The 25,277-nt window shown below is 55.1% G+C and overlaps 2 protein-coding genes across 7 annotated transcripts in view; one reads left to right on the forward strand and one right to left on the reverse strand.

The window, feature by feature from the left end:
• The window catches only part of HMGXB3 (HMG-box containing 3), a 61,627-nt gene extending 53,850 nt beyond the window's left edge, over positions 1 to 7,777 (forward strand). For all 4 annotated transcript variants that reach the window (XM_068536183.1, XM_068536184.1, XM_068536186.1 and 1 more), the window contains 5 exons: positions 1,249 to 1,468; positions 2,718 to 2,851; positions 3,653 to 3,769; positions 5,255 to 5,464; positions 6,447 to 7,777. In XM_068536183.1, the coding sequence (XP_068392284.1) occupies positions 1,249 to 1,468; positions 2,718 to 2,851; positions 3,653 to 3,769; positions 5,255 to 5,464; positions 6,447 to 6,914 (1,149 nt within the window). In that variant the 3' untranslated portion in view covers positions 6,915 to 7,777. The remainder of the gene's footprint in view (positions 1 to 1,248; positions 1,469 to 2,717; positions 2,852 to 3,652; positions 3,770 to 5,254; positions 5,465 to 6,446) is intronic.
• CSF1R (colony stimulating factor 1 receptor) overlaps positions 7,752 to 25,277 on the reverse strand; it is a 61,854-nt gene continuing 44,328 nt past the window's right edge. The window contains exons 8-22 of one of the 3 annotated variants that reach the window (XM_068536187.1): positions 23,635 to 23,750; positions 23,362 to 23,482; positions 23,079 to 23,266; positions 21,270 to 21,385; positions 15,606 to 15,732; positions 15,386 to 15,490; positions 14,791 to 14,901; positions 13,921 to 14,083; positions 11,786 to 11,877; positions 11,598 to 11,695; positions 10,802 to 10,924; positions 10,611 to 10,722; positions 9,887 to 9,986; positions 8,914 to 9,022; positions 7,752 to 8,824 (exon numbers count right to left, since the gene is read on the reverse strand). In XM_068536187.1, coding sequence (XP_068392288.1) covers positions 8,696 to 8,824; positions 8,914 to 9,022; positions 9,887 to 9,986; positions 10,611 to 10,722; positions 10,802 to 10,924; positions 11,598 to 11,695; positions 11,786 to 11,877; positions 13,921 to 14,083; positions 14,791 to 14,901; positions 15,386 to 15,490; positions 15,606 to 15,732; positions 21,270 to 21,385; positions 23,079 to 23,266; positions 23,362 to 23,482; positions 23,635 to 23,750 — 1,810 coding nt within the window. In that variant the 3' untranslated portion in view covers positions 7,752 to 8,695. Of the gene's footprint in view, positions 8,825 to 8,913; positions 9,023 to 9,051; positions 9,195 to 9,886; positions 9,987 to 10,610; positions 10,723 to 10,801; positions 10,925 to 11,597; positions 11,696 to 11,785; positions 11,878 to 13,920; positions 14,084 to 14,790; positions 14,902 to 15,385; positions 15,491 to 15,605; positions 15,733 to 21,269; positions 21,386 to 23,078; positions 23,267 to 23,361; positions 23,483 to 23,634; positions 23,751 to 25,277 lie in introns of those variants that run through there. The other 2 variants (XM_068536188.1, XM_068536189.1) reach the window with 2 other exon arrangements.

Genomic DNA, 25,277 nt, shown 5'->3' on the forward strand with positions numbered 1-25,277 from the left:
TGGAGTAGCATTCCCTTCACTTTCCGTATGCATGTCTCTTCTCTTCTTTGTTTCTGGATGTTTCTTTCTAGAGACAGGAATTTGTTTTCTCCCTTTTGGGTGTGGAGTGCAGAGTTGGGTAGTGCGTACGAGGAGAGCAGGCTGGGGGTGTTCTAAAGTCAGTGAAATAAAACAGAAAGGTATTGAACAAAACAAACATGCAGTTTGTCCATGAGGAGACTGTAGGGTGGGCCCCTCCCCTCGGGGACTGGTAGAGGAGGACCCTCTGGACTGATAAGAGACGTCTCTATGTGGAGCAGTGGTTCTCAGACTTTGTGGGCATAAGAATTACATTGGGCAATGATTTTCAAACTTTTTAGTGTGAGAGGCTTGCTGGGCCCCACCCCCAGGGTTTCTGATTCAGTGGGTCTGGAGTGGGCTGAGCATTTGCATTTCTAGCAAGTTCCCAGGTGGTGCTCGTGCCACTGGTCCCCGCTTTGAGAACCACTCACCTAGGGAATCTTTTAAAAATGCAGCCTTAGGGATTTAGTTCATACAGATTGAGGTGCAGCCTGGATATCAGCATTGCTGAGTAATGCAAATGATTCTGATGAGGTAATAGGATCAGGGTCTCACTTTGAGGGCTGCATAAGAGGGCTTACAAGAAGAGAAATTGAGTAGCACAGTGCTAGATGTCTACAGTAGGTAAGTACATGTTGCACGTAGAGGAGATAGCCATGTGCTGGCATGGTCTGGGAGGACCTTCGGGAGGAGGTGAGGGATCAACAGGGCCTTGCAAGTGGGTGGAGTGCCACTAAGTTTTATTCTGATGATTCCTGCCAGCCAGGCATAGGGATTAGGGGCTTGGGCTTTGGAACTAGATCTTTGTTCACATTCTAGTTCAGACTGCCCCTCGCTCCAGTCCTCTCACCTCAGGCACCCTCAGGCTTGTATAGTAGTAGTTAATTAGTCAGTGTCTGGCACATGACAGGCAGTGGTAGCTGCCCTCTCCTGGCGAGGCAGGGAAGAGGACATGAATAAAGGCATAGACGCAGAAGGGACTTAGGTCTTGGGGAGTGCTGTGGTGTGGGAGAAAGGAATGAGGCCAAGGAGCAGTTTGGCACTAAGATGTTAGATTCAGGGGTGTCCCGGCAGTGTGTGGCTGTCTGACTCCTTCCCCCTGCTCAGCCTGTATGGAGAAGGTAGGTTGTTGTGTTGCTGACGTTCTGTGGCTCCTACAGTTTGACCTTTTTTGTCCTGACCTTTTAGTTCACCTGGCCTGACTTCTTGGCCTCTAGTGAGGTAAATGTGGAGGACTTTTGGGCCACGATGGAGACAGAAGTGATTGAGCAGGTGGCCTTCCCCGCCAGCATCCCTATCACCAAGTTTGATGCCTCTGTTATTGCCCCCTTCTTCCCACCACTCATGAGAGGAGCTGTGGTCGTCAACACTGAGAAAGACAAAAACCTGGATGTGCAGCCAGTACCTGGTAAGGCCACCTGGTAGCTGGGGTCAGGGAAGGGTCCCGTCGCGTCTGGAACGTTGTCCATGGCAAGACAGCATGTATGGTTGAGAGGGGGGCCAGGCCCACCTGGAGGGCTCTTTCTGGAAAGATAATGACAACCTGTGACAAAATCCCCTGGGGATTAAAGTCATGTGCAGAGTTTTGAAGAGCTGCCAGCCACATTGTATAGGACTGACCCACATAGCCCACTGTCAGCCTTCTGGGATGCACTACACTGAACAGTGGGAACCCTCTGAAAAATGCTGATGATAGGGCTTCAACCCCAAAGATTCTCACTGAGAGATGTAGGGGGAGGCAGGGAGTCTAGTCTGCCTTCTAAACAGGTCTTTCAGATGGTTTTTTAGATGCTCTGTGCTTACACGTTGAGAAGCCCTGGGCTAGCTCTTTTGAGGGCATCAGTTTCTGACAACTTGGGTTTGATTCCCAGCTATGCCACTCAGTGACCATGTGACCTCCACCAAATCCCTGCATTGCCCCGAGCCTCTGTTGCTTCATTTACAGAGGGGGCGTGACATTGCTACCCACCACCTAGGTTGTTGTGAAGATTAAGTGAGCTAATACATTTAGAGTGATGGCCTACTTTTTTTTTTAACTGCAACTCAGTAAGCAATAGGTTCTATCTACATCATGACTCAGCGTGATGGTCATGTAAGTAACACGTCTGTGTATATCTGTAACTAAAACAACTTTCATAAAACAGTACTTTCCCTTACCAAATGCAACATACTTGATTTTCTATTCTATTTCATTTTTAAAATCCTGGATATGACCTGCTAAATTGATTTTATAAGTAAGGCCCCTGCATAGTTCTGTTGATCAGGTTCAGGAACATAGTATATAAAGAGCATTTTTTAAATGAGAGCTGCTGTTCCTCATGTTGCTGCAGTTGTGTTAAGAATCTGAGATCATGGTTCTGGAAAAACTTAAAAGGTTAAAAGCTGACCCATTTCAGGGTTCTTTGCATGGGTGCTCTGCAGGGTATCTCCCCTAGATGTTCAAAGGCAGAAAGCTGGTTCTCAGAGACTTTGCGTATCTATAGAAGCTTAAGACCTGCCTTGAGTCCACCTCTCCCAGCCCCCAGGGCAGTGCTCGGGGCAAAGCCTGCTCGACTGTGGACCAGGCCCCCTTGTTCCCATCCTCGTGCATGAGGGACTCCGCAGGACCTCAGGTGGCTGGCAGTAGCGCCCTCCCATTAGCACGACGTCTCTTGCAGGCAATGGCGGCGCCTTGGTACGGCTGCTCCAGGAGGGTGCCTGCAAGCTCGAGGAGATCGGCTCCTACAGCGAGAAGGAGCTGCACTGCCTGCTGAGGCAGTGTGGCATCCCCTTCGGGGCAGAAGACTCCAAGGTGAGTCTCGGGGCAGCGCTGGGGGTAGGGACTTTGGGAGCAGACTGGTGGGCCATTTTTCTGGGCAGGGATATGAATACCCGTGACTGGGCCCTTGTGTTGGACACAGGGTGCTGGCGGGCAGGGAGGCCTGGGAGATAGCCAGCAGCCAGATTGTGACATGCACGCAAGGCCTTCCCATCCAGGCAGTTCCTCTGTTGAGGTAGTGGGTCCAGACTCAGGTTCAGGAATCCAGGCTCTCCTGTTAACTGTGTGTGGCCTTGGATAAGCTGCCTTACACATCTGAGCCTCATTTTCCTCATTTGCAAAGTGGAAATAACCAAAATACCAACCTCATGAAGTTTGCAGTGTCTAGTTATCACCTATCCAGGCTCTTAGAAAACAAGCACCATGGCATCCGTAGAGAAGGATGTGGAGGGGTGTGTGTATTTTATCCATACATTTTGTACTTCCCTTCATACTAATGTGCTCTTGAAAATCTGATGCTTCAAGTTCAGACGCAAATGTTGGCTCCTCTTTGACACTTTCCCTGCGCTGTAAAAAGTGGAGAGAACCCAGGCCTCAGAGTCTGGCAGCTTGATCAGTCTGGCTGGCTCTGTCTGTGACCTGGCCCTTACAGGGCCTCAGCGTCCCCATATGTACCTAAAGGACATTGGGCTGGTGAGGCTCCAAGGCCCAATCTGGCCTTAACAGTTTATTCATTTGCTTTGAGTGAGTATTTGAAGTGAGCATTTGGTGCTGTGTACCAAGCCTGGTTGCTTAGCGTTCACTGCTGTGTTTAATCTTGTCCTTGTGCTCTAGGACCAGCTCTGCCTCTCCTTGTTGGCCCTCTACGAATCTGTTCAGAATGGAGCCAGAGCTCGACAGCCCCCACCTCATCTCACAGGGGGTAAAATCTACAAGATGTGCCCCCATCAGGTAGGAGGAGAACGAGGAGGAACTGAGGGTGAATTTGTTCATGTCAGTTTGCCCACGCAGAGGATCTGATTGAGTCAGCTCATCCTGGGGCTGGCACTTAGGTCACTGGGCAGCTGTGGAATAGCTCCTTATGGGTCATCACCCGTGCGTGTTAGGCACCCTACTGTGTGCTGGCCCCTGCGTCAGCTGTTGAGGGTACAAACGTGAGCAACGAAGATGCCATTCCTCCCTGGGTGACCTCATATTGAGAAACAAAGTCACCATGGCTTGTGGCAACAGCTCTGCAGGAACTAAACAAGGACCAGAGATAGAAAGTAGCGGAGAGGGACCTGCTGTCTGTGGGGCCCCATGCAAAGAGCCCCATGTAAGCTTGGGAAGGGATGTGACCACTATGTCCTGAGTGGGGAGGGGTCCCCGGAGGCCAGTTCATGTAGAGCTTTGGAGGCAAGAGTAACAGTTTGGGTTTTCTTCTGAGAGTGATGAGGGGCCCATTGGATGGTTTGAGTGGGAAATGGTCTGATTTGGGTTCTAGGAAGATCACTCCTTAGGCCCGTAGAGGGCATGCACTGGGTAGGCGCCAGGATAGCACTGGGAAGGTTGTGCCCTGTGTGACACAGTCATCCCAATCCAAGAAGATGCCAGGGTAGAAAACCCCCTGAACAGTGCTAAATGGGGAAGACGGCTTCGCAGAGCCTCCATTTCACTGAGTGGGCAGGGCGACTAGCTGTCGAAAGAGAGTCAGGTCATCAACTCCTTTAACAACCCCGGGCAGGTCAGAGCCTGCTCAGAGCCTCGTGTTCATGTGACTGGGGTTCATCTCAGGAGAAGCACTTGACAGCACAGGGATGTGAGAGCTATAGCTCTCGGGGCTGTGGTGGGCCAGCGGTATTACTTGGAGGCGATAGCCAGGACTGGTAGGTGTGAAGGTAGGGAGGTAGAGGCAGAATTCTCCAGTGGACACACAGCTGCCCAGCAGTGGAGTGGTATTTGGGGGATTTGACGAAGGCTATACCTTCATCAGGGGTTCTCATCTGGACAGCACCGTCAGGGTCTGCTCAAAATACAGATGCTTAGACTCCACCTTCAGTGGCTAATTCTGTAGATTTGGAGTGGGACCCAGGAACTTCCTCTTAGCTGCTGGTGCCATACAGCTTGGGAACCACTGGACTAGATGGTGTTTGGTGGGGTGATGTGGAGGGTGGGGTTTGGAGGTGATGCCTTGGTGGGTGGGAATGGGGGGGATCTCTCAGCCTCATCTGAGGCTCGGATGCTCCCAGCTCTTCTCCCAGCCTGCAGTGAGCTGCCGACTTCATTCAGGGACAGAAGTAGGAGGGAAGCAGAATGTCATGGGCTCTGGCAGGGTGGCATGACCTCAGTCATAAAACCTGATTGTCCATCTTCCTGGGAAGAAGCGAGTGGACCTGACTCGGTCTGTCTGCAGATTGGCTTCTTCACCCTGTGCTGTACTCTCCTTCTCCCCACCAGGTGGTGTGCGGCTCCAAGTATCTTGTGCGGGGCGAGAGTGCCCTCGACCATGTGGATCTGCTCGTCTCCTCCCGCCATTGGCCTCCTGTGTATGTGGTCGACATGGCCACACCAGTGGCCCTGTGTGCTGACCTCTGCTACCCAGAGCTGACCAACCAGATGTGGGGGAGGAATCAGGGCTGTTTCTCTAGCCCCACGGAGCCGCCTGTGGTGAGTTCCCTTCTGAGGAACTGGGATGCATCCCCCTGGTTCGTTGGGAAGACCTTCTGCGAACCATCCACCACCTTTTTTCTCCACCAGTGTTTTGTCTCAATGCTCTGGAACCAGCATTTAGTCCACAAAATTTTACTGACCAACCCCTGTGTGTGTGTGTGTGTGTCAGGCCACAGCATGTCACTTAGGGCGCCCAGGGTGACCCCAGGTATCTTGGGGTCAAAGGGGTCACCTTGCAGTTAAGCCTAGAAAATTGCCACCTTTGAGGACACTGTGCGTGCTGACATACTAAAGGCCCACACCAGCCCTGTTTTGGCTGTGAATATGCTGCATGGCATTCCTTGGTTTGTGATCTAGAGGCACAGTGGCTTAGAAAACGCTGACCGTATCAACCCCTTTCCTCTAATTAAAAGGGGAAAGTAAGGCCCCGGGATGAAAATGGACCTGTCGAGTGTCACACAGCAGATTAATGGCAGGGCCCTGGTCTCTGTGTCTTGGTGCACTGTATCAGGCTGTGGTTCTTAGCACGGGCACGTGCCCTTTGCTAGAAGAGACATTAGGACTGGTAATAGGAAGGGGATGTCATTGTCATCACTTGCCTTTTCCTTAGTCCATGGGGCTCCCTGGCTTTGTAAGGTTGGTGTGAGGCATTGCAGAAGGGCATCTGAGCCTCCACGGGAACTACTTCCTTCCAGTTCCCCTGCAGCCCCAGTCTGAATTGATTAGGCAGATATAAATAATAGCTCAGGTAATCCAGCATCTGCTCTGGGAGGTGGCCACTGTTACTGTCCCCATTCTCACATGAGGAAACGGAGGCACAGGAGGGGAGGAAAGGGGGACTTGCCCCCAGGAAACGTGTTATGTGGTGACGGTAGGATTTAAACAGAGCTGGCTCACCCACAGCTTTCACTCTCACCCATCACACAGCTTGGACCTTAATCTTCCCTCACGTCACAGTGGCTTATCATCTCCCTTGCAGAGCGTGTCCTGCCCAGAACTCTTGGACCAGCATTATACGGTGGACATGATGGAGGCTGAGCACTCTGTCCAGCACCCGGTCACCAAGACTGCCACCCGGCGCATCGTCCATGCAGGCGCGCAGCCCAGTCCTGGCGACCCCAGCGCTGGGCACCACTCCTTGGCCCTGTGTCCTGAGTTGGCACCCTACGCAGCCATCCTGTCCTCCTTCGCAGACAGCAAACCAAACAGCGTCCGCCAGCGGCCCATTGCCTTTGACAATGCCACCCACTATTACCTCTACAACCGCCTCATGGACTTCCTTACCAGTCGCGAGATTGTCAACCGGCAGATCCATGACATTGTGCAGAGCTGCCAGCCTGGCGAGGTGGTCATCCGAGACACCCTCTACCGCCTCGGGGTTGCTCAGATCAAGACAGAGACGGAGGAGGACGCTGAGGAAGAGGAGGTGGCCACAGCTGCAGAGTAAGCCGGGCTCTTGCGCAGGGACCGCACCGTCTCTCTCAAGCCATAGTAAGGCCCTTGCCCGAGGCAGATCCATCCAGGGGACCAGCCTCTGATGCTGGGACTGACCAAAGAGCTTCCATTTCCTGAGCACGGTGGAGCCCAGGGTCGTTGGTTCTCAACCTTCTGGGGGTCGGGAGAGGCACCAGGACACTCTTTACTAGCCCCAAAAGAGCACTTGGGTGGCACCATATGTTCAATAAAGGGACAGGGAGGCTGAGAGAAGGCAGGTAGCTGCTGGCTTCCCAGGGGCGCCTGTGGGTCGGGGTGGAGGTCCTGGGTGGGCCAAGGCTGCTGAGGTGTCCCTTCCCACCCAGGGACACCGTTTTCAGCCCCTGCAGCCTGTTGCCTTTGTCTCGGGGCCTTGGGGGCTTCATTAGCTCCAGGGGTCCCTTTGGGCTCTCGATTTTCCCAGAGGACGAATGCATTCCCCTCCTGTTGTTCCTGCATCCACATCTGGGGGCAGCTGAGAAAGGGTGAGCCACAGCTCTCTTCCAGGCCTAGCCTCCCTGCCCCAAGCTTTGAGGAAGAGGATCCCCTTTCCTCCTTTCCTGGTCACTGCTGCTGCGGCCTGCCTCCTCTCTGGACCCTCATCACAGAGGGGATGTGGCCCGTGAGCATGACATAACCTGGGGGCAGTAGGAAAAACTCCCTTCTGTGAAGGGTAAGCAGACTGGGCCGTAAGGAAACAGCAGGACTGGCTCAAGTGCCCAAGGTTTGCTTAGGGCACGGGAATTGGCCGTGTTATTTAATTTATTGAGAGGAGTGGAATAGGTGGCTTTTTTCCCCTCCCTCTTCCCTGACCAGAATAAAGTTTATTAAATTATATGGTTTGGGCGCAACAGGAGTCAATTCCAGCCTCATTGTATGCAGCTCAGTGGGGTTGGGCTCCAGAGGTGCTGGGGTTGGTCACTCACCGCAGAAGGATGGAAGGAGGTCCCCGGGAATCCGCATGGCACAAAGATCAGAGGCCAGCTGTGTTAATGCTGTTAGTTTAATGCTGACAGAGACATCCCACAGTGTGGCTGTTAGTTATGATGCGTCAACCTCGAGTGTGTGCTGCTTGCTTGGTGTGGCCAGCCACACGGGGCCCCTGCCTTCCAGCTCAGAATGGCAGGGGGGGCCGGACAGAGCACCCCAACCTTTAGCTGCCACCTGGCTCAGTGCAGCAGTATCAGACCCAGGGTGGGTGGGGCCGTGGAGAGAAGGCTTAGAGGGCAGAGAGGGACAATTAGATTATTCCAGAGGAGCCACCCTCCTCCAAGGGCCTGAACCAAGTGCAGCCCTGAGCACCTGTCTGCTCTCCTTGATCCACTCAGCAGGTGTCCCTCCATTCGGCCAAGGCCCAAGGAGCCTTGTTTTTTCTCAAGATTGGGGCAGCTCCTGCGGACTTCAGAGTCACAAAACCAGTCCATTTCTATTGAAACAGGAGGGGAGGAAGTGGGAACAGGCTAAGAGTGAGCTGGGTCTTCTCCCAGTTGGCATAGCACACATGAGGCCACAGCATTGAGAACTGGCGGGGGCGGGGCTGAGCCCCAGCCCCTGACTGGCAGTGATGGCCCAGGCCCTGGGAGTGGGGTTCGCTCCACCTCCTGTAGATCCCACATTCCCGAGTTTCAGAGCTGGGCCAGGCTGTTGAGTGAAATGACCAAGGGCACAGCCTGTGTTCTCCCCCTGGTGCCCCATCCATGGAGGAGTTGAGAGCTTGGAGGAGGGGAGAGACAATACGTCCCTGTGATCACCTCCTCAGCAGAACTGGTAGTTGTTGGGTTGCAGCAGGGGCTGGGCAATGTCCCCCTGTTCACAGCAGGCCAGGTGCTCGCTGGAACTCTCCTCCTCCAGCTCGCTGCTGCTGCTTGGCAGGTTGCTGTAGTCCTGGGTGGGGGGATGTCAGGGGATGGTCAGAACTGATCAGTCAGGCCCAGCTTTAACCAGCCACCCACCCTGAGCCTGGCACCACTCACCTGCTCTCTTCTATCCACTTGAACCTGCTCCTGAAGGAGGGAGCAGATTTGCTGGAAGGTGGGTCTGCGGGTCGGCTCCAGGGCCCAGCAGGACTGCATGATGCTGTATCTGAGGCAGGACAGAAGCTGCTTGTGGGCCTGGGACTCATCACGTCTGTGCACGCACGCACACACACTACAGGGTCCTGCCCCGCAGAGGTCCCAAAACCAAGTCAGAAGGGAGCTTCGCACGAGGCCAGCGCGAAGTCCTTGGTGTGCATTATCTAATCTTTCCAGTAACCCTGGGAAGAAGGGCTTTTTGTCAAAATGGGCATGGTAACTGAGGAGAAGAAAAGCTCAGAGATGCTATTTTGCCCAAGCTCCTAGGATGAAGGGGCACTCTTGCTGCCTGCAGGTAGGTTTAAGAGGCCAGTTGATGGTAGGACTAAAGTGGCTGAGGAGCTAGCTGGCTGGGTGCATCCACCGTGGCAGTAAGCGCCTGGGTGGCATAGGGAGCAGCCGTGGAGAGACAGTGGCTGGAGAAAGCTGCAGTGGGTGAGATGGGCCAGCGAGCGTGGGGGAAGGCTGTGGTGAGGGCAGGGAGCCAGTGGGGAGGCTCTGGTGGGCTGGCTGGCGTGAGGCAGCGAAGAGGCTGCAGCGGCTGGCTGGCTATGCTGAGCGAGAGGCTGGCTGCCCACAGAGCTCGACAGGGAAGAAGAGAGCCTTCTTGAGGTCATAACAGAGTCTGAGTTAAACATTCATCATCCGTCTTAGGGCCCGCCCCAGTTAAGAGCCCTCTTTGAGAATGTCCCCCACGCTACCTGGGAAACCAGTGGAAACCCTGAACTTGAGAAAAGGGGTCTGTCTTAGTCCACTGTGGGCAAGAGGAAGCCTGACCCTGGAACGTTGTGGACAGGAAAGACAGGCCACACACCTTCCCATCCACTTCCAACAAATCCTGGGGTGTTCTTCCTCCCTGGGGTCCTTCACTTACACGTTCTTTGGGGCAAACGCGGGCTGGGCCATTTGGTATCCATCCTTCACCAGTTTGTAGAACTTGCTGTTCACCAGGATGCCAGGGTAGGGGTTCAGCCCTGCAAAGGACAAGATCATGGAAAAGACCATATTCCATGCTCACTGTCACCTTCCCCCACACATCTTGGCAGGGCTGGGTGTGAAGGGTCCCAGCTGGACTGCGATGATAGAACAGCAGCTCCCCTTAGCAAATGTTTACTATATGCCGGGCACTGCAAAAGGCTTAGGCTTCTAGGACGTTGAAAGTCTTCACCCAGGCCTCATCCCACCCACAAAATTCCAGCACAGGCTTTGGAATAAGAGGTTGGTAGAGGAGTACATTGAAGGGCTTAGCCCAGGTTCCTGTGCCTAGTGCTCCAGAAATGGGAGCTGTGTCTTCATGGACATGCACGTTTCAGACAGTGAGGGCAAACAGCATTCTAGGAAACAGCAGCTGCACAAGCAGACAGGTGAGGAAACAGCCTGGAGGGAGTGCCTGTCGAGGTAGAGGGCCTGCCCCGCCCGCTGTGGAGCTGCAACGCTTGGTTTTAAGATACTTTGCCCATCCCTGCACTCTTAGCAGCCCTTGCTCTGCCGTGACCACCAAGTGTCCTTGACTAGCATCCTCCACGAGGTGTAGGACACTGTGGGTAACCAAGCACCAGTCAGCCCCACAATGAGCCTGCACTGGGCCAGCGGCGTACCGAGTGAGAAGATCTCCCAGAGGAGGATGCCGTAGGACCAGACGTCGCTCTGAACTGTGTAGACGCAGTCGAAGATGCTCTCTGGGGCCATCCACTTCACGGGCAGGCGGGCCTGGCACAGCAGACCCCAGTCACCTTGCACCCTGGGTCACCACCCCTCCCCGGCCTGGCCCTACCCTCCCAGCACTCACATTGCCCTTGACGATGTAGTTGGAGTCATTCATGATGTCCCTAGCCAGACCAAAGTCCCCAATCTTGGCCACATGGCCACTGGTCAGCAGCACGTTTCTGGCTGCCACGTCCCGGTGGATGCACTGAGGGAAAGCACTGTGGGGTTAGTCTTGACCCCTCCCCTACCTGAGCCCCAGGTGCAGGAGGAACAGCCAGGGCCCCAGGAGGCTTCAGGTCCTCCTCGAGGAAGTGGGCATCGGTTTTGGTCCTGTACCCTGGGTCCTGTCCCTACCTTCTACCAAGACCCAGGTCTGGGAAAATTTAATATGGTCTCATACGGTCAGTGTTGAGAAACCACCGTGACTCTGGCCCTCTGGCCCTGAGTGGCAGGAGCTGCCTCAGAGCTAGGTGGTCTGCATGGGCCCAGGAGCAGTGAGCCCTGGAGCTCCCAACAGGAGCAGGAGCTGCCACCCTCAGGGCCCTACCGTTCCAGGCCCTTCCCTAAACATCTGCACACATTGTAACCCAATTCCACCTTCATGCCATTCTACGATTGTGCCCGTTTTTATAGGTGTTGAAACCTAGGCTCAGAGAGGTTCAGCAGTTGCTCAAAGCCACACAGCAAGCGGCAGAGCCAGCATTCAGGCTCTAGACTCCCAGGCCTGTGTTGTAAGGAGGACAACCCCCTTCACACACTCCCTTTTCTCCCCCTTGTCCTCACCCATCCAGCTTCACGGCGGGTTGGCTGCCCCTGCCCGCCCCCCCCCCCCACCCCCCGGCTGACCACACATCATAGGGACCTGTTTTCTGACTCACGTTCTTGGAAGCGAGGAATGCCATGCCCTGGGCCACCTGGCTGGAGAAGTGGAGCAGGTCACGCAGCTCCAGCGGCCGCCCGTCCTCCTTGTCCAGGTCTGGTGTGGGGGAGAGGCGTCAGGGCGGCCCCCCCACCTCAACCCAAGCAGCCCTTCTCGTCTCCCTCAGCCCTGGTACCTCCTCCGCACCTTGCTCAGAGAATGAGTCATTTGATGAAGAAGTGGAGACGGGCCTCATCTCCACATAGGTGTCCACACCCTGGCTGGAGAAGCCGCTGTCCCTGCATAGGAGAGGGGGCCTCGGGCTGGTCAGTGCCCGTCACTGCACTGCCCAGCTCAGGCCTCTCCCAGCCACTCAGCAGAGAAAGGAAGGGACCTCAGGGTCAACTTGAACTTCCCGTTCTGACACCTCCTTTCTGAGTGATCAGTGACCTCTGCTTGGCCATCCAGTGAGGGAGCTTACAACCTCTTCTCTCTTTGGGCAGCTCTGCCTGTTAGAAAGTTCTCCACTGTTCCTAATGCTAATCTGCCCCTGGGCTGTTCCTCCTCCTGGTCCTCGCCCTGCCCTCCAGAAGCATCTCCCTCTTCTCTGGAACAGCCCAGCAGGGCTTTGAACATATTCCAGGGCCCCTTCTTTGAGCCCTCTTGTCTACATCACGGCTGTCCCTTCTGGCTGCTCATTAAAATCACCCAGGGAGTTCCAGATACTCAGACCACCAAACCAGAGACTTCAGAAACTAGGGGTAAAACCCAGTCATTCCCACTTACACATTACTCCAGGCAGTTCCCGTGTGCAGCCAGAGTTGAGGACTGGTCTAGAGCAGTGCTTCTTAAACTTATCCATGTGCATATGAATCACTTGGGGAATCTTATTTAAATGCAGATTCTGACTCAGCAGGTTTGGGTAGGCCTGAGATTGTACATTCCTAACAGCTCTCAGAAGCCTACGAGCCTGTGCTTCCCGTGGCTGTTCAGGTTGAGAAGCACGGCTCCATATTGAATAGCCACCACTGCTTCTAATATTCCAACCAGATAGGAGTCCGGACCTCTCACCTCCTGCTCCCTCTGTGATACAGCTGTGCGCCCTGACGATGTCCTTACTCTCATGTTACCAGAAAAACAACCTAGTGCTTTATTTATGGTTTGACCATTAAACTATCCACTCCCTTGGTCTAGAAAGTATACTTCTATTAATGTAGCCTGGGATCCCATTAGTAGGACTGGTTCACGTGCCATTTGCCCTTGAAATCACCTGACTCTGAATCCTTTCCCCATCTGTAGATTTGAAGATGGAAGCTAATACTTGACTTTAGTTCTCATTTTGAGTTGCTCTGGCCTGAGTTTCCAGCCTGCTGAGCCCCAGCATGAGCCACCCTCTCAAAAGGGTGTCAGAAAATCAGAGGAAATCCCCCCAGCCCCCATACTCGAGGTCACTGGATGGAGTGAAATGGCCTCCTTCCCCTTTTGCCTCCCCTGGCTTGGTAGCTGACATTGATAGGATAGGAGCCCAGTGTATACCCTTCTTGTTCTGACCCAGCAGCCTGGCCCTGAAGCCTCACAAGCCCTGAGTCCAAGACTCCCAGGAGATCAGTGTAGCTCAGGTGAGTACTGGACGAGGAGTCAACAGAGCGGAATCCAGCCAGGCTCCGCTTCTGCCCCTGACTCATGTGTGACGCAAAGGCCACTTCCTCTCTCTGGTTCCCCAATGTGGCTCTGTCCATCTGCCTCTGGGTGGCTTCCAGGAATGACAGCATTACAGAACGAGAGAGCAGACAGACCCTGAGGGGTTCAACCCCTGATGGCTTGCTGGGGAAACTGAGGCCCAAGTGGACCAGGCACCTGGCCACAGCTATGCTGTTTTGCCCCTTCTCGTTCAACGCCCAAAAGACTCTATCCCACTTCTCCATGGCTACCCGAAAGTGGAATGGGTGCCCTCCAGCCCCCGACAGCACATGCTGTGGGAGAAACAGGGCCATTATCCCCAAGGTTTTCCCATCGCTAGCTAGGGCCCCGAATGGATCTTGGTTCATCTTTTACATATGATAAAATGATTTCATTAATGCCTATCTCCACCGGACTGTGAGCGGCCCATCTTTGCCCTCAATACTCCCAGAACATAGTAGGGGCTCAAATATTTGTTGGATGATGGGAATAGGTAGGAGGAAAACTGAGTTGCCCATATAATATGGGCGGCTACTCCCCACTGCACAAACGGGAAGGTGAGGACCACGCAAGCCACCCAACCCTGAGCTGACTTCGGGGACAGACGTGGGGGCCCCACCTCCCAGTCCTGGCCTCCTTCCTGTCTTTCACCAGGACACTACCTGCGGATGTACTTCTTTTCCAAGTGGATGTTCTTGTAGCCGGTGCCTGCCTTGGGGTCTTGGCCTGGACTCAGGCTGGGTCCCAGCATGGCCTCGGCCTTCCTTCGCAGAAAGTTGAGCAGGTCGCCATAGCAACAGTACTCAGTGATGACCAGGACAGGGCCTAGAGCAGCCAAGAGTGGGGTCAATGCACCCCTAACGCACCACCCCGTGTGGACAGGAACATGGGGCAGGGGCAATAAGAACCCGGACTGGGACTCAGGAGCCCCGATTTCTAATCCTGCCTGTCTGTAAGCAGCCCTCTCTGCTTTCTGGGTGACCTCAGTGACCCAACTGTCTAAAGCAGAGGAACCTCCAAAAAACTAGCTGAAGAATTCTTCCTTCGAAGGAAATCTATGACAGTTCCACACAAGTCAAAGCTGCTATAGGAGAAGAGATTGGAGCGGACTGAGAGTCCCGACAGGCCCCGGGGCACTTCTGTGGGCCCTGCGGTGAGTGTCCAAGCCTCTTTGAGTGGGGGCTTCGTAAGAGGTAGATTTGAAAGGCTTCACTCCAGACCCAGACCCATAGCATCAGACTCCCTGGAGCAGGGCCCAGGCATCTGCACTCTTTTCTCCTTTTCCAGGTGACCCCGATGCCCTCCCATGTCTGAGAGCCACTGATCAGATCTCACACAACTGCCTGTCATCCATAAGCAGCTTCTGACCAGTCCAGGCATCTGGCCTAGAAATTCAAGGGATGCTGAGACAGGGATCCCACCTTCACTTTGTGGAGACGGGAAGGGGAAGATGGAGTGAGGTAGCCCTGGGGCCCTCAGACACCCAAGAGGCCCCACCACCATGGGCCCCCACGCCTGCCAGGGCCCCTTACCTCCATGGGTACAGGCTCCCAGAAGGTTGACTATGTTCTCGTGCTGGCCCAGGTGGCTCATGATCTTCAGTTCTGACATGAGGGCCTCCTTCTCGTCAGCGTGAGCCGTGGCTGGGAGATGGGGCCACAGGTCCCACAGACAGAGAAAGGGCAGGACATGGAGAGCCATGCATACAGACGCCCAGGGGAGCAAAGCAGAAGGGACCCAGAGCACCAAAGCAATCAGAAGCCGAAAGAGGCAGGAGAAATGAGGACACACGATGGGAGTTACGGGGAGAGAGAGAGGAGAGATGGCCTGTTACTGAGCTGGTTTTGGGTGGCAGGAGGCCAAGCTGTGGCCAGGCCATAGGCCAGGATGGCCTCTGTGCACCTCAGCCCCTTCGAGGCTCAGGCAGAAGCCCTTCCACACCCAGGAGTTAGAGGGAGCCGGGAGCTCACAAAGGAAGCCGAGAGTCCTCATCCCCGATCCCAGGCTCTGTTCCACAGGCCCTGACAGGCTGAAAATGTGGGTGATGCCCTTGTGACAACAGAACAGACCCTCCCCTGGCATTTACCACCTCCTACCCGCTCCCCCAAACCTGCTTCCTGCACTCACACTTCAGCATCTTCACAGCCACCTTCAGAACAGCATCTTCCTTGCCCAGGCCAAAGGCCGTGGCCTCTACCACCTTCCCAAAGGCGCCTGCTCCAAGGGTTTTACCTGCCACACACAAAGCCTGCTTAGGTCCCGGGGCATCTAAGGGCACACAGGCTCCCTGCCACCCACTCTGGCCCTGTGACAGGAGGGCGTGTTGGGTGCTGAGACCCTGGCTCACCAAACTGCAGGTTGTTCCGGGGGAACTCCCACTTCTCGTTGTAGGGCAGCTGGGTTGGGTCGATGAAGGTGTAGCTGTTACCCCCGTAGCTCTCGATGATCTTCCAGCGCACCTGGTACTTGGGCTTCTGCAGAGGGAGAGGGAGGAGGCATGGGTCAGCTGGGCCTGGCAGGTGGCTCTTGGACATATTCCTGACGCGGGAGGACGGGCTGGGCAGGCCCACCGCACAGCGGGAGGAGGTCGGTGTGGCCTGCGACGTGGTGAGAGGGGCTGTGTCATCTCATGCCCATGGCACCGAGAGCCCCGTCCCTGCCTGGCTTGGCCTTACCATGGGACCGTCCATTCTCCAAGCCTCAGTTTCCCTACCTGTGTATTGAAAGATTTGGACAGGACCACCTCTGAGGGTTTTGACAGCTCTGATAATTTGGTAATTCCCGAGCCAGGAGGGAGGGTGGAACTGTAGATCCATCCATCCATCCTCCCATCCAATTATTACTTGTTTTATTTTCACTTGTGGTAAGAACAAAATTTACCATCCCAACCGTTTTTGAGTATACCGTTCAGTAGTGTTATATACAGTCACACATGTTGTGCAACCAACCTCCAGAACTCTTTTCATCTTGAAAAGCTGGAAGTCTGTACTCACTAAACAACAACTCCCTGTTCGCCGCTCCCCCCAGCCCCCAGCCACTTATCTCATGCATCTGACTGTTCTGGGTACCTTATTTAACTGGAATCATGCAGGATCTGTCCCTTTGTGACTGGCTTATCTCACTTAGCATGATGTCTTCAAGGTTCATCCATGTTGTTGCCTATGTCAGCATTTCCTTCCTTTTTAAGGCTGAATATTATTCCCATCCAAATATTTCACCGAGTACCTATTTGTTTCAGGAATCGTTGATTCAGAGTTTGACAAAACAAGAGTCACTGTCCCCTGGAGTTTGCATTCTAGTTGCTAAGACAGACAATCAACTCAGATACATATGTAGGAAATTTTCGAATAGCGCTATGGAGAAAAGAAAGCAAAGTAATAGGACAGAGAGCGCCGGGGACAACTGAAGACAAGTCAGGGAGGGCCCCTGAGGAGGTGAGAGGGAGCTGGCCACGTGAGCATCAGGGGAAGCACTTCGCAGGTGCAGGGAACAGAGGTGTGGAGGCCTGGGGGCGGGAAAGGTCTTGGCGAGTCTAAGGGACTGGAAGGTGCCCGTGTGGCTGGAGGGGAACCGGGGGCGGTTCTGGAGGCAGGAGTCTTGAGGGCTGCAATCAGCAAGTGAGTTCTCTAAGCGCAAGGTGAACCCTTTGAGGCTCGATGCAGGCGAGTGATGCATCCGACTCTACATTGCTAAAGGACCAACAGAAGAGAGACCCCACGTACAAGACAGTGAGCATCTGGAGGACCCGCGTTCCTCTCAGGCTCTCCATGCTGTTCCAACCAGCCAGCTGGCGGCAGAGCCTAAGCTGAGGAGGAGTGGCTGCCCCTCTCTCTCCTGCCCCGGGCGGCAGCTGCATGGGGGCATCATGCCAGGGGTGCCCATGAGAAGTGCTGATGGCACACAGAGTTTAGGTGGAAAGTGGAAGCTGGGCTGGGGCGGTGGAGGACACTGAGGCCTCGGGTCAGCAGTCCAGCTCTCTTTCCGGTCAGTCATGGGGGACAGGGACCAGCTGGGCTGTGCTTAGCAGCTGGGCTCCTACACGGGGCACCCACCTCGGGCAGGGGGAGCTAAAGTGGGTGCTCGGGGAGGAGGGTGACTGAAGTCTCACCAGGTTAAGAGAAAAGACTCCAGGTAGCCATAGGGAAGAACTTCCAGATGGTAGTTTGTGGGGAAAGACTGCAGTTAGACATAAGGAAGAATTTCCAGGTTCTGATTCAGGACGAGAGACTACTGGTGAACTTAAGGACATCCACGTTACAGTTTCAGCAGATAGTCTGAAACGGGACAGGAAGAGGACTTCCTGAGTGTCAGAGGATTCAAATCCTGTGTGTGGGTGGCCTTCCCAACCCAAAGGATGGACACAGAACCAGGAGGGATTCCTTGACCTCATCTGGCCACTTCCATCTCCAGGAGCCACTGTGGTGAAGGCTGTTTTTTTCCCCCCTGCCACTTCTCCTTCCTCTGGCCCCGCAGCTGGGCCTGAGTCAACCCCTCCCCAGCCCACCGCGAGCTGGGCAGGGGATATTGGGGAAAGGGAGGGCAAGGCTATCTGGCTGGAACTTCAGCTCTCTCTCTGAATCCCACACCTCCATAACTGGAGGACCACGCAGCTCTCCCACACCTGCCTCAGGCATCCCCACCCCTCTTCCTGGAAAGCGGACACTAGCTCTGCTCAGCCTCTGCTATGCCTAGACGGGGCTCCTGTGTAACTCCCGGGGGCTTCTACCCAGAGGGGCCTCTCCTCTGAAGGAGAACCCTAATGGGGAGGCCAGGATGGGCAGCCTCGGAATGTAATGCTATCAGTGAGCGCCTCCTGAGCACTTCCTGTGAGTGGGCGCTGGGCTCCACACTCAACGTGCGTCATCTCACTTAATCCTCACAACGGGCCCAGGCCACTTCCCCTTGGTGACCGAGGTAGGCATGGAATCATCAAAGTCCCCACAACTCCCCATCCAGGCCTGCTGTTTTGGGTGGGCGGATGTTTTCTGTCTCAGGAAGGGGGAGATCTGAACAGTTTCCACTGGAAATCTTGGGGACCCTCCTGTGCATCCCCCATATACCTCCCCATCCCCAGAGCTCAGTTCCGACCCCCAGAATTCCAGCCTCTCCAGTGGCTTCCCCGTCTCCTTCGCTCCTCCCCATCCCCGTCATCCTTTCTTCCCCTTGTCCCTCCTCCTTCCAGCCTGCTGACTCCTGCCCTTTTCTCTTCCCCCTTGGCCCCTTGTGGTCTCTCTGGGGGCCAGAAAGGCGATGACTCAGCCCTGAGACAGAAGCAACCCTTCCCCCAGGCGGGGCCACCCCTCCCCTCAGGCCTGAGTAGTGAGGACAAGCCAGGCTGAGTCCCCAGTGAAGGGGCAAGACTCAGAACCCTGTGGAGCAAAGCAGAGGACACTTGGACAGCAAGCCCTGAGGCAGGGCGTGGCCATCTTGACCCCGGGGATGCCCTCCTTCTCTTAGCCTTGGGTCGGCTCAGGGGCCAGTTCAATTTCTTAAATGGGATAAGAGGTGACTGGAGTACAAGTTCCAAAAATGGTCCCGTGAAGAGAGGGTAAGGTGTCCCCAAACCACGGCTGGCCAAGGGGGCTGGGCGGCCCAAGGCAGAAAGGGCTGGAGGGGGAACTGGGCCCTTCTCTAGAATCTCTGCAGGGCTGAGGAGGCAGCTCTGTGGGGACGGAAAGGCAGTTTTCAGCTCCATATAAGGAAGAACTTTGCAACAGAGCTGCTCAGAGAAGGAACGGGAGGCCACAACAGTGAGTGAAGTCCTGTCCCCGGAGGTGGGCGGAGTTGGATGGATCTGGGTCTGAATCCCGCCTTGCCAGGCTCTAGGACTCTAGGAAAATCGGTGTCTCTAAGCCTCTGTCTCTCCATCTGTGAAATGGTGTTGATAATGGCAGGCCCCGCACCAGGCTGTGCTGGAGATTCACGGAGGTGACGGCGTGTAGAGGAGTTAGCAGGGTGGTGGGCACGGACAGTGCTCCGAATGGATGCTGCACACCCTGGACCCATGCATCTTGGATGGGCCCAACTTCAGACAGCCCTCCAATCCCAAGATGCATGAGCTAACTTGGGGTCCCCAGCCAACTTCCTCCTGGGTCCAGGGTGTGCAGCATCCATTCGGAGCACTGTCCGTGCCCACCACCCTGCTAACTCCTCTACACGCCGTCACCTCCGTGAATCTTCAGCACAGCCTGGTGCGGGGCCTGCCATTATCAACACCATTTCACAGATGGAGAGACAGAGGCTTAGAGACACCGATTTTCCTAGAGTCCTAGAGCCTGGCAAGGCGGGATTCAGACCCAGATCCATCCAACTCCCAACCCTTGGCTCTTAAACTAGACCATCAGCCTCTTGGCATGTCACAGGAGGAGGCTGTAAAGGTCACCCACCCCACCGTGAACAGGTGGGGAAAATGAGGCCCAGAGAGGGCAGTCCACCCGCCAAGGTTGCATGAAGCCCAAAGAGGGCAGTCACCCAGCCAAGGTCTCATGGCAAACCAGTGTCCGAGCTGGACCCAGATCCCTGAAGACTTGACCTGGGGCCCTGGATTCTGCGCTCAGAGCTGCCTCCTCATGCTGTGTGCTGACATAAGCACCGGGCACCCCGTGGGCACCTGGGGCACTCCCCGCATACCACCTACCTGTCTACTCCAAGTCCTCTACTCACACTAAAACCCACAAGGCAGGTGTGGGGAAGAGAAGGCAGCAGAGGAGCCCACAAGGTGGGTTATTCACCCCTAACTCACCTCACTCCCTTGTTCACACCTGCCGAACCTACAGGATGGGGTCCAACCCCTCAGACCCCCAACCTGTCCCCACCTGTGTCCTCTTCCAGGCATCAGTATTTCCGGAACTCACCTTGGTCTTCCCCCCACCTGCCTCTTTGTACACAGCGCCCTCTCCTCCAGAGACACCCTTTCCCTGAATCTCATCTCCCCCTGGCTGCCTGCCCCGTTCTCCAAGGCCTCTCCCACCCACGCCAAGCCACCTCCTCCAAGCAGACTCCCTTCCCTGCCAGCCAGAAAAGATCCCTCCACTTCTGGCCTCCCACAGCCTTCTGGCCTGGCCCTCTCAGTGCCTGGCTGCACCAGAAATAATCTTTTATGTAGGGAGGCAGTGAGGCTAAGTGGTGGAGGCCACAGGCTCTGGGGTGCAAGGCAACTGGGACTCTTGGGCGGGTCCTTCAACCTTGCTGAGCCTGCTTCCTTATTGTAAAATGCTGACTGCTCTAGTCCCTGCCTCTAGATTGTTTTGAGGGTAAAATAAGATGATTCCATGGTTTACAAAATGGTTTTTAAAAAACCAGCTACTGCCATTGACTGGCTGTAGACTAGGGCAACTGTCTCACCCTCTCAGAACCTCAGCTTCCAACTCTGTAAAATGGGGTTAGTGGTACTACCCACATGCCATGGTTGTTGAGCTCAGTAAATGAGGGGATGTAGGTATCATGCTTCATAACAATGCCCCTAAAATCGCCATCACTGACTGAGCACTCAGAGTGACAGGCAGTGCACTAAATATCAACGTGCAATTAACAGCAGACTTGATTAATAATAATATTAAATAATGACGAGGACGATGATGGTCAGGCCTTCCCCTCCACTAACTTACCTGCCACCTGACAGAGACACAGGCCTGGCCCCATGATACCCTCTCTGTGTCCCTGGAAGCCCCCAGCTGGGACAGGTTCCCACGTTCATGCCCTCCCCAGCCGCCACGGCTCTCCCCGTAGCAACTCTCCCTCTGTGATCCACGCCCTCACTTCCGCGGCTATTTGATTAGCAACCGTCTCCGTCGCTAGACAGAGACTTCTACGAGGGCAAAACCTCAGAGGCTCCAGCCACTGACACTGGCATACAGCAGGCGCCCACTAAAGAGCTGTTGGTTCAATGACTGGCTGACAGATGAATTCGTATTCACAGGGGCTGAAGGGCGGATCCACACAGCCTGGTGGCACTGCCCAGGGTCTGGCTCACTCGGGTGCCTGGCCGCCCCCCCGCCCTGCCCAGGCTCACCTGCTTGTACTTGTACAAAAGCAGCAGCAGCAGCAGCAGAAGCAAGGCCATGATGGACATGCAGGCCACCAGCACCGGCGTGAAGAGGGGCTCGTCAAGGGGCTGCATGTAGGCTCCTGGAAAGGGTGGGGCAGAGGAGTGAGCAGCGGAAGGGGCCTCTGAGACCCCCTGCTCCCCACTGGAACAGGCCAGTTGCCTGGAACACAGTAGGTGCCCAATACGTTCTTACTGACTGAACGAGGAGTCCTCTCAGCGGGAAGCCTGTAGACCCTCCCCCAGCCGGGGGCAGGGAGGACCACCTCTCTAGCACTGCTCACGAGCAGCTCCAAACCCTGCCCAGACTCGCAGCCTCTGTGGCCAGGGGAGCCCCTCAGGTCACGCAGCCCACCCACTGCCCGTGCAAGGAACCGCTGCAGCAGCCCGGCCTGGGGCTCAGCCACGACTTGCACACTCCCCCAGTGCGGAGGCTCACCACCTACACCTCTGGCCAGCTCGGATGGAAAGACCTTCTAGAGGTTAGGCTGAAATCTGCCTCCCCAGCATTTCCCTGCAGCTTCCCCGAGTGCCCTTTGGGACCACACAGCCCTTCTGGGAGTCTGAAAGCCAGGTTCATGGACCCGGGGTCTCCTCTTCCCAGATCAACAGCCCTACTTCCCTTGATGTGTTTGGAAGGACATAATTTCCACCCCCTGGCCCAGAGCAGCAGCATGAGTCTGAGGCCCAGCCTCACCTCTGCCACTTAGGAGGTGTGACAGTGAACCTGTGACTTCTCTCTAAGCCTCAGGTTCATCATGCCCCAAGGGGGAAGGAAGACTGTGCTAACCTCCTAGGGGTGGGCGAGTTCATTGAAATAATGCCTGTAAAGGGCTTAGCACAGTGCCTGGCACAGTGTAAGCCTTCAATGAAATGTTGGCTTTATTATTTGTAATATACGACCACCAGCTGCAAGACAGAGCAGCCAAGGCAGCGGCATGTGGAATTGGGCCTCAGCCCCACTTGCTGCAAGGCCAGCAGCTGGGGCACCTGCGGGCCCCCTGGGAGCCAGGCAGAGGCTCCCACTCTGTCCTCTCTGGGCCCAGAGAGCCTCACCAGGGCCTGGCACACGGTAGGTGCTGAACCTGCTTTTTAGAGGCCTGAGGGTTCTGTGGGCCTGTGCAGCCTTGGGCCTCTCAGAATCAGAGAACTAACCCACATGCAGCCTTTGTGCAACACAGAGAAAGATGCCTCTTCCTCTAGACGGATGATGCAGCTGCGTTAGTGACCCCGCCCTGGACGGTGGCCCTGAATAGATAGGACTGTGTCTCTGGCAGGAAGGGAATCTGGGAGGGATGGAGAAGGCCGTCGAGGCTGGCCCTGGGATTGGGGGAGGGGGGGAGGGGACTGTTCATTTGTCGCCTGCTCACATCACCAGGCTAAGCTCCGGGGAGGCACTGCTCCCTGCACGAAGTGGGTCCCAAACACACACTTATGAACTAATGAGTCAGTTCAAGTGCAGGAATATGAGGAGAGGGGCCAGATAAGGCTGTGGCTGCTTCAGGCTGCTTTCTCTCTGGATCTCACGTCTGCGTCCCCTCTGCCCTTCTCCCCACTACTTCCAGCCCCACAGGTTCTAGACTCCCCCATCTCGCCACTTCAGGAGAGCTTTGGTCAGGAGGGGCCTGGAGTCACACGCAGAGAGCTAGAACTCGGTATGGCTGGGATCTGCTTGGCACTGGAACTCTGGCCCTTGGTTCCCAGGGGTGGGGCTGGGGGGCAGTTTCCTGGGCCCCCTTCCCATCTTGGCCTGGAGCAGGTGGGTCAAAGGCTCACCTACAGAGACAGGCCCGAAGGCCTGGGAGCTGTTCCCCACACTGTTGTAGGCCCTGCACTCGTACGTCCTGTTGTGTTCCAAGGTCCCAGTGGCCAGCAGGCTCTGGACGGTCACCTTGTGGAAGGGCTTTTGGCTCAGGACCTCAGGGTTTGGGTCGTCCAGGACCAGCACTTCGGTCTTATCACATCTGGGAAGAACAGAATGTGGCTCAGAGTTTCAGGGTGCCCAGCCCCTGCCCCAGGCCCTGTGCCCGGGTGAGGAAGGCAACCAGAGCCCGCTTACCTGTTCGTGTGACCCCTGCACTGCACCCATGTCACATTGGGCTGGGGGTACCCTGAGGCCTCACAGAGCAGGGTTTTAGAGCCGTTGATGAGGGTCCACGTGACCTCTACCTCTGGGGGGTCTGAGGTAGAGGGAGGAGAAGAGGAGGGAGGGGTCAGCCCCAGAGGCCCCGTCTCCTGGCTTGACCACCCCACACTGAGCCTTCTCTCCCCCAGCCCATCCATCCCGGCAGCCTCAGGAACCCCATGTCCCCAGCCCCACTCCATCACTCACATAGAAGGGTGAGTTCAAAGGTCAGGGCCTCCTCGCCTCTGGCATTTCTGGCCTGGAAGGAGTAGCGGCCGGCCTCGAAGGGCTTCAGGCGAAGCAGGGTGAGGGTGGAGGTGTATCTGCATGAGAGGAGCAGGCCATCTGGGGTGAGGACAGTGGGCTCAGACAACCACCTTATAAGGGATTTATTTTTGGTAAAGCGTCCGGGGCCCAAAGGCCTTGGCTGAAACAAGTACCCAGGCCGGGTGCCCCTGAGACGTGCAAAAAACCCCAACCCGATTCCCTTAATTGCTTCTTTCATCCGTAAAGCGCTTTTGTTCTGAGGTTTAGTAGAGGTGATGTCTGTAAAGTGCCAACACCGGGAGGCACATCACAGGCCCCAATGAATGTACCTACTTTCACCACCATCACTGGGCTAAACAATCCTTGCTGAAGACGCCAGCACCCAGGTCAGCTTCCAACCCTAAAGCGCCAACCCTGCCAAGAGGGGCTTTGAGAGGGGAGAGAGGCAGGATGTAGCCATGGGCTTCAGAGACCAGGACTCAAGTCCTGATGTTGCCATTTCCTAGCTGTGTGACCTTAGACAAGTACTTAACCTCTCTGATCCTTTGCTTCCTTTTCTGTAAGTGTGACACAGTAATTAATCCACAGACTCAACCTAAGGACTAAAGGGATATGTATTCAGAGTGCCTGATAGAGTGCCTGACTCATTGTAGGTACTTGCCTCTTTATTGGAAAATATCTGCAGCCATTACTAGACTAAACCCCATGGTATACAAAGAGCAATCTCACTCAGCCAGGACTTGGGCGTACAGAACCCCTCTATGTGTGTCAGTTCTTGAGATAACTAACATCTCCTTCTTAAACTGAAAGAATTTAACTTTTGCATGAGTCAAAATCACCATTATGAACACACCTATCACGTGGGCTGTTTGGTGCCCACGCTTATCTGCCCTGTGCTGAATGGCCCCAGATTACTATGTTTGAGGGCATCTCCCTGGTTCCTTTCCGCAGTGTCCCTGTTGCTTACAGACCCCTGAAACCTATCCATGGACCAGCCTCCTTCCAGGGGTCTGCAGACTCCAGATTGAGAACTTCTGCTTTAGACGAGGGGAAGCTAGAAATCCTGGCCGGAAAGGACAAGAAGGGAACTGGGAAGAGGAAGATAAGGACAAGGGAACATCCTTGTTGATTCTGATGATCGACAACACAAGAATCCAGGAATCAAAGAGGTTTGGGCTTCTGGAGCTAGGAAGAGAGCTCCAGAGAATTTGGGAGTTGGAAGATGTCTAGGGATTATCTAGCCCAGGGATGGCAAACAGGTCTCCTCTCATGAGCCAGTTACGATGGAAATATAGCCTAGAGACTGTGTTGAGAAGGACTCTGAGGCTGCATCTGGCAGGATGGGTTCAAAAATGAATTAGGAAAGGGTTCAAAAATGAATTAGGGGTCTCTGTCACGAGTGTGGGAGGGGAAGTTTTCACACGCACACCACATATTTGCTGTCCTTGATGGAGCTGTACTCTCTCATTCAAATAGAACAGGGTAAAGAAATGATTATTTTCACACTTGGTATCAGTGTTCCTTCTTGGGGAAGAAACTCTCTTGTTTAGAAAACTACCTGGGTTAGGTCACTTTGGATGAGG

This window comes from Eschrichtius robustus, chromosome 2 (genome assembly GCF_028021215.1).
Source record: "Eschrichtius robustus isolate mEscRob2 chromosome 2, mEscRob2.pri, whole genome shotgun sequence".
Taxonomy (NCBI): domain Eukaryota; kingdom Metazoa; phylum Chordata; class Mammalia; order Artiodactyla; family Eschrichtiidae; genus Eschrichtius; species Eschrichtius robustus.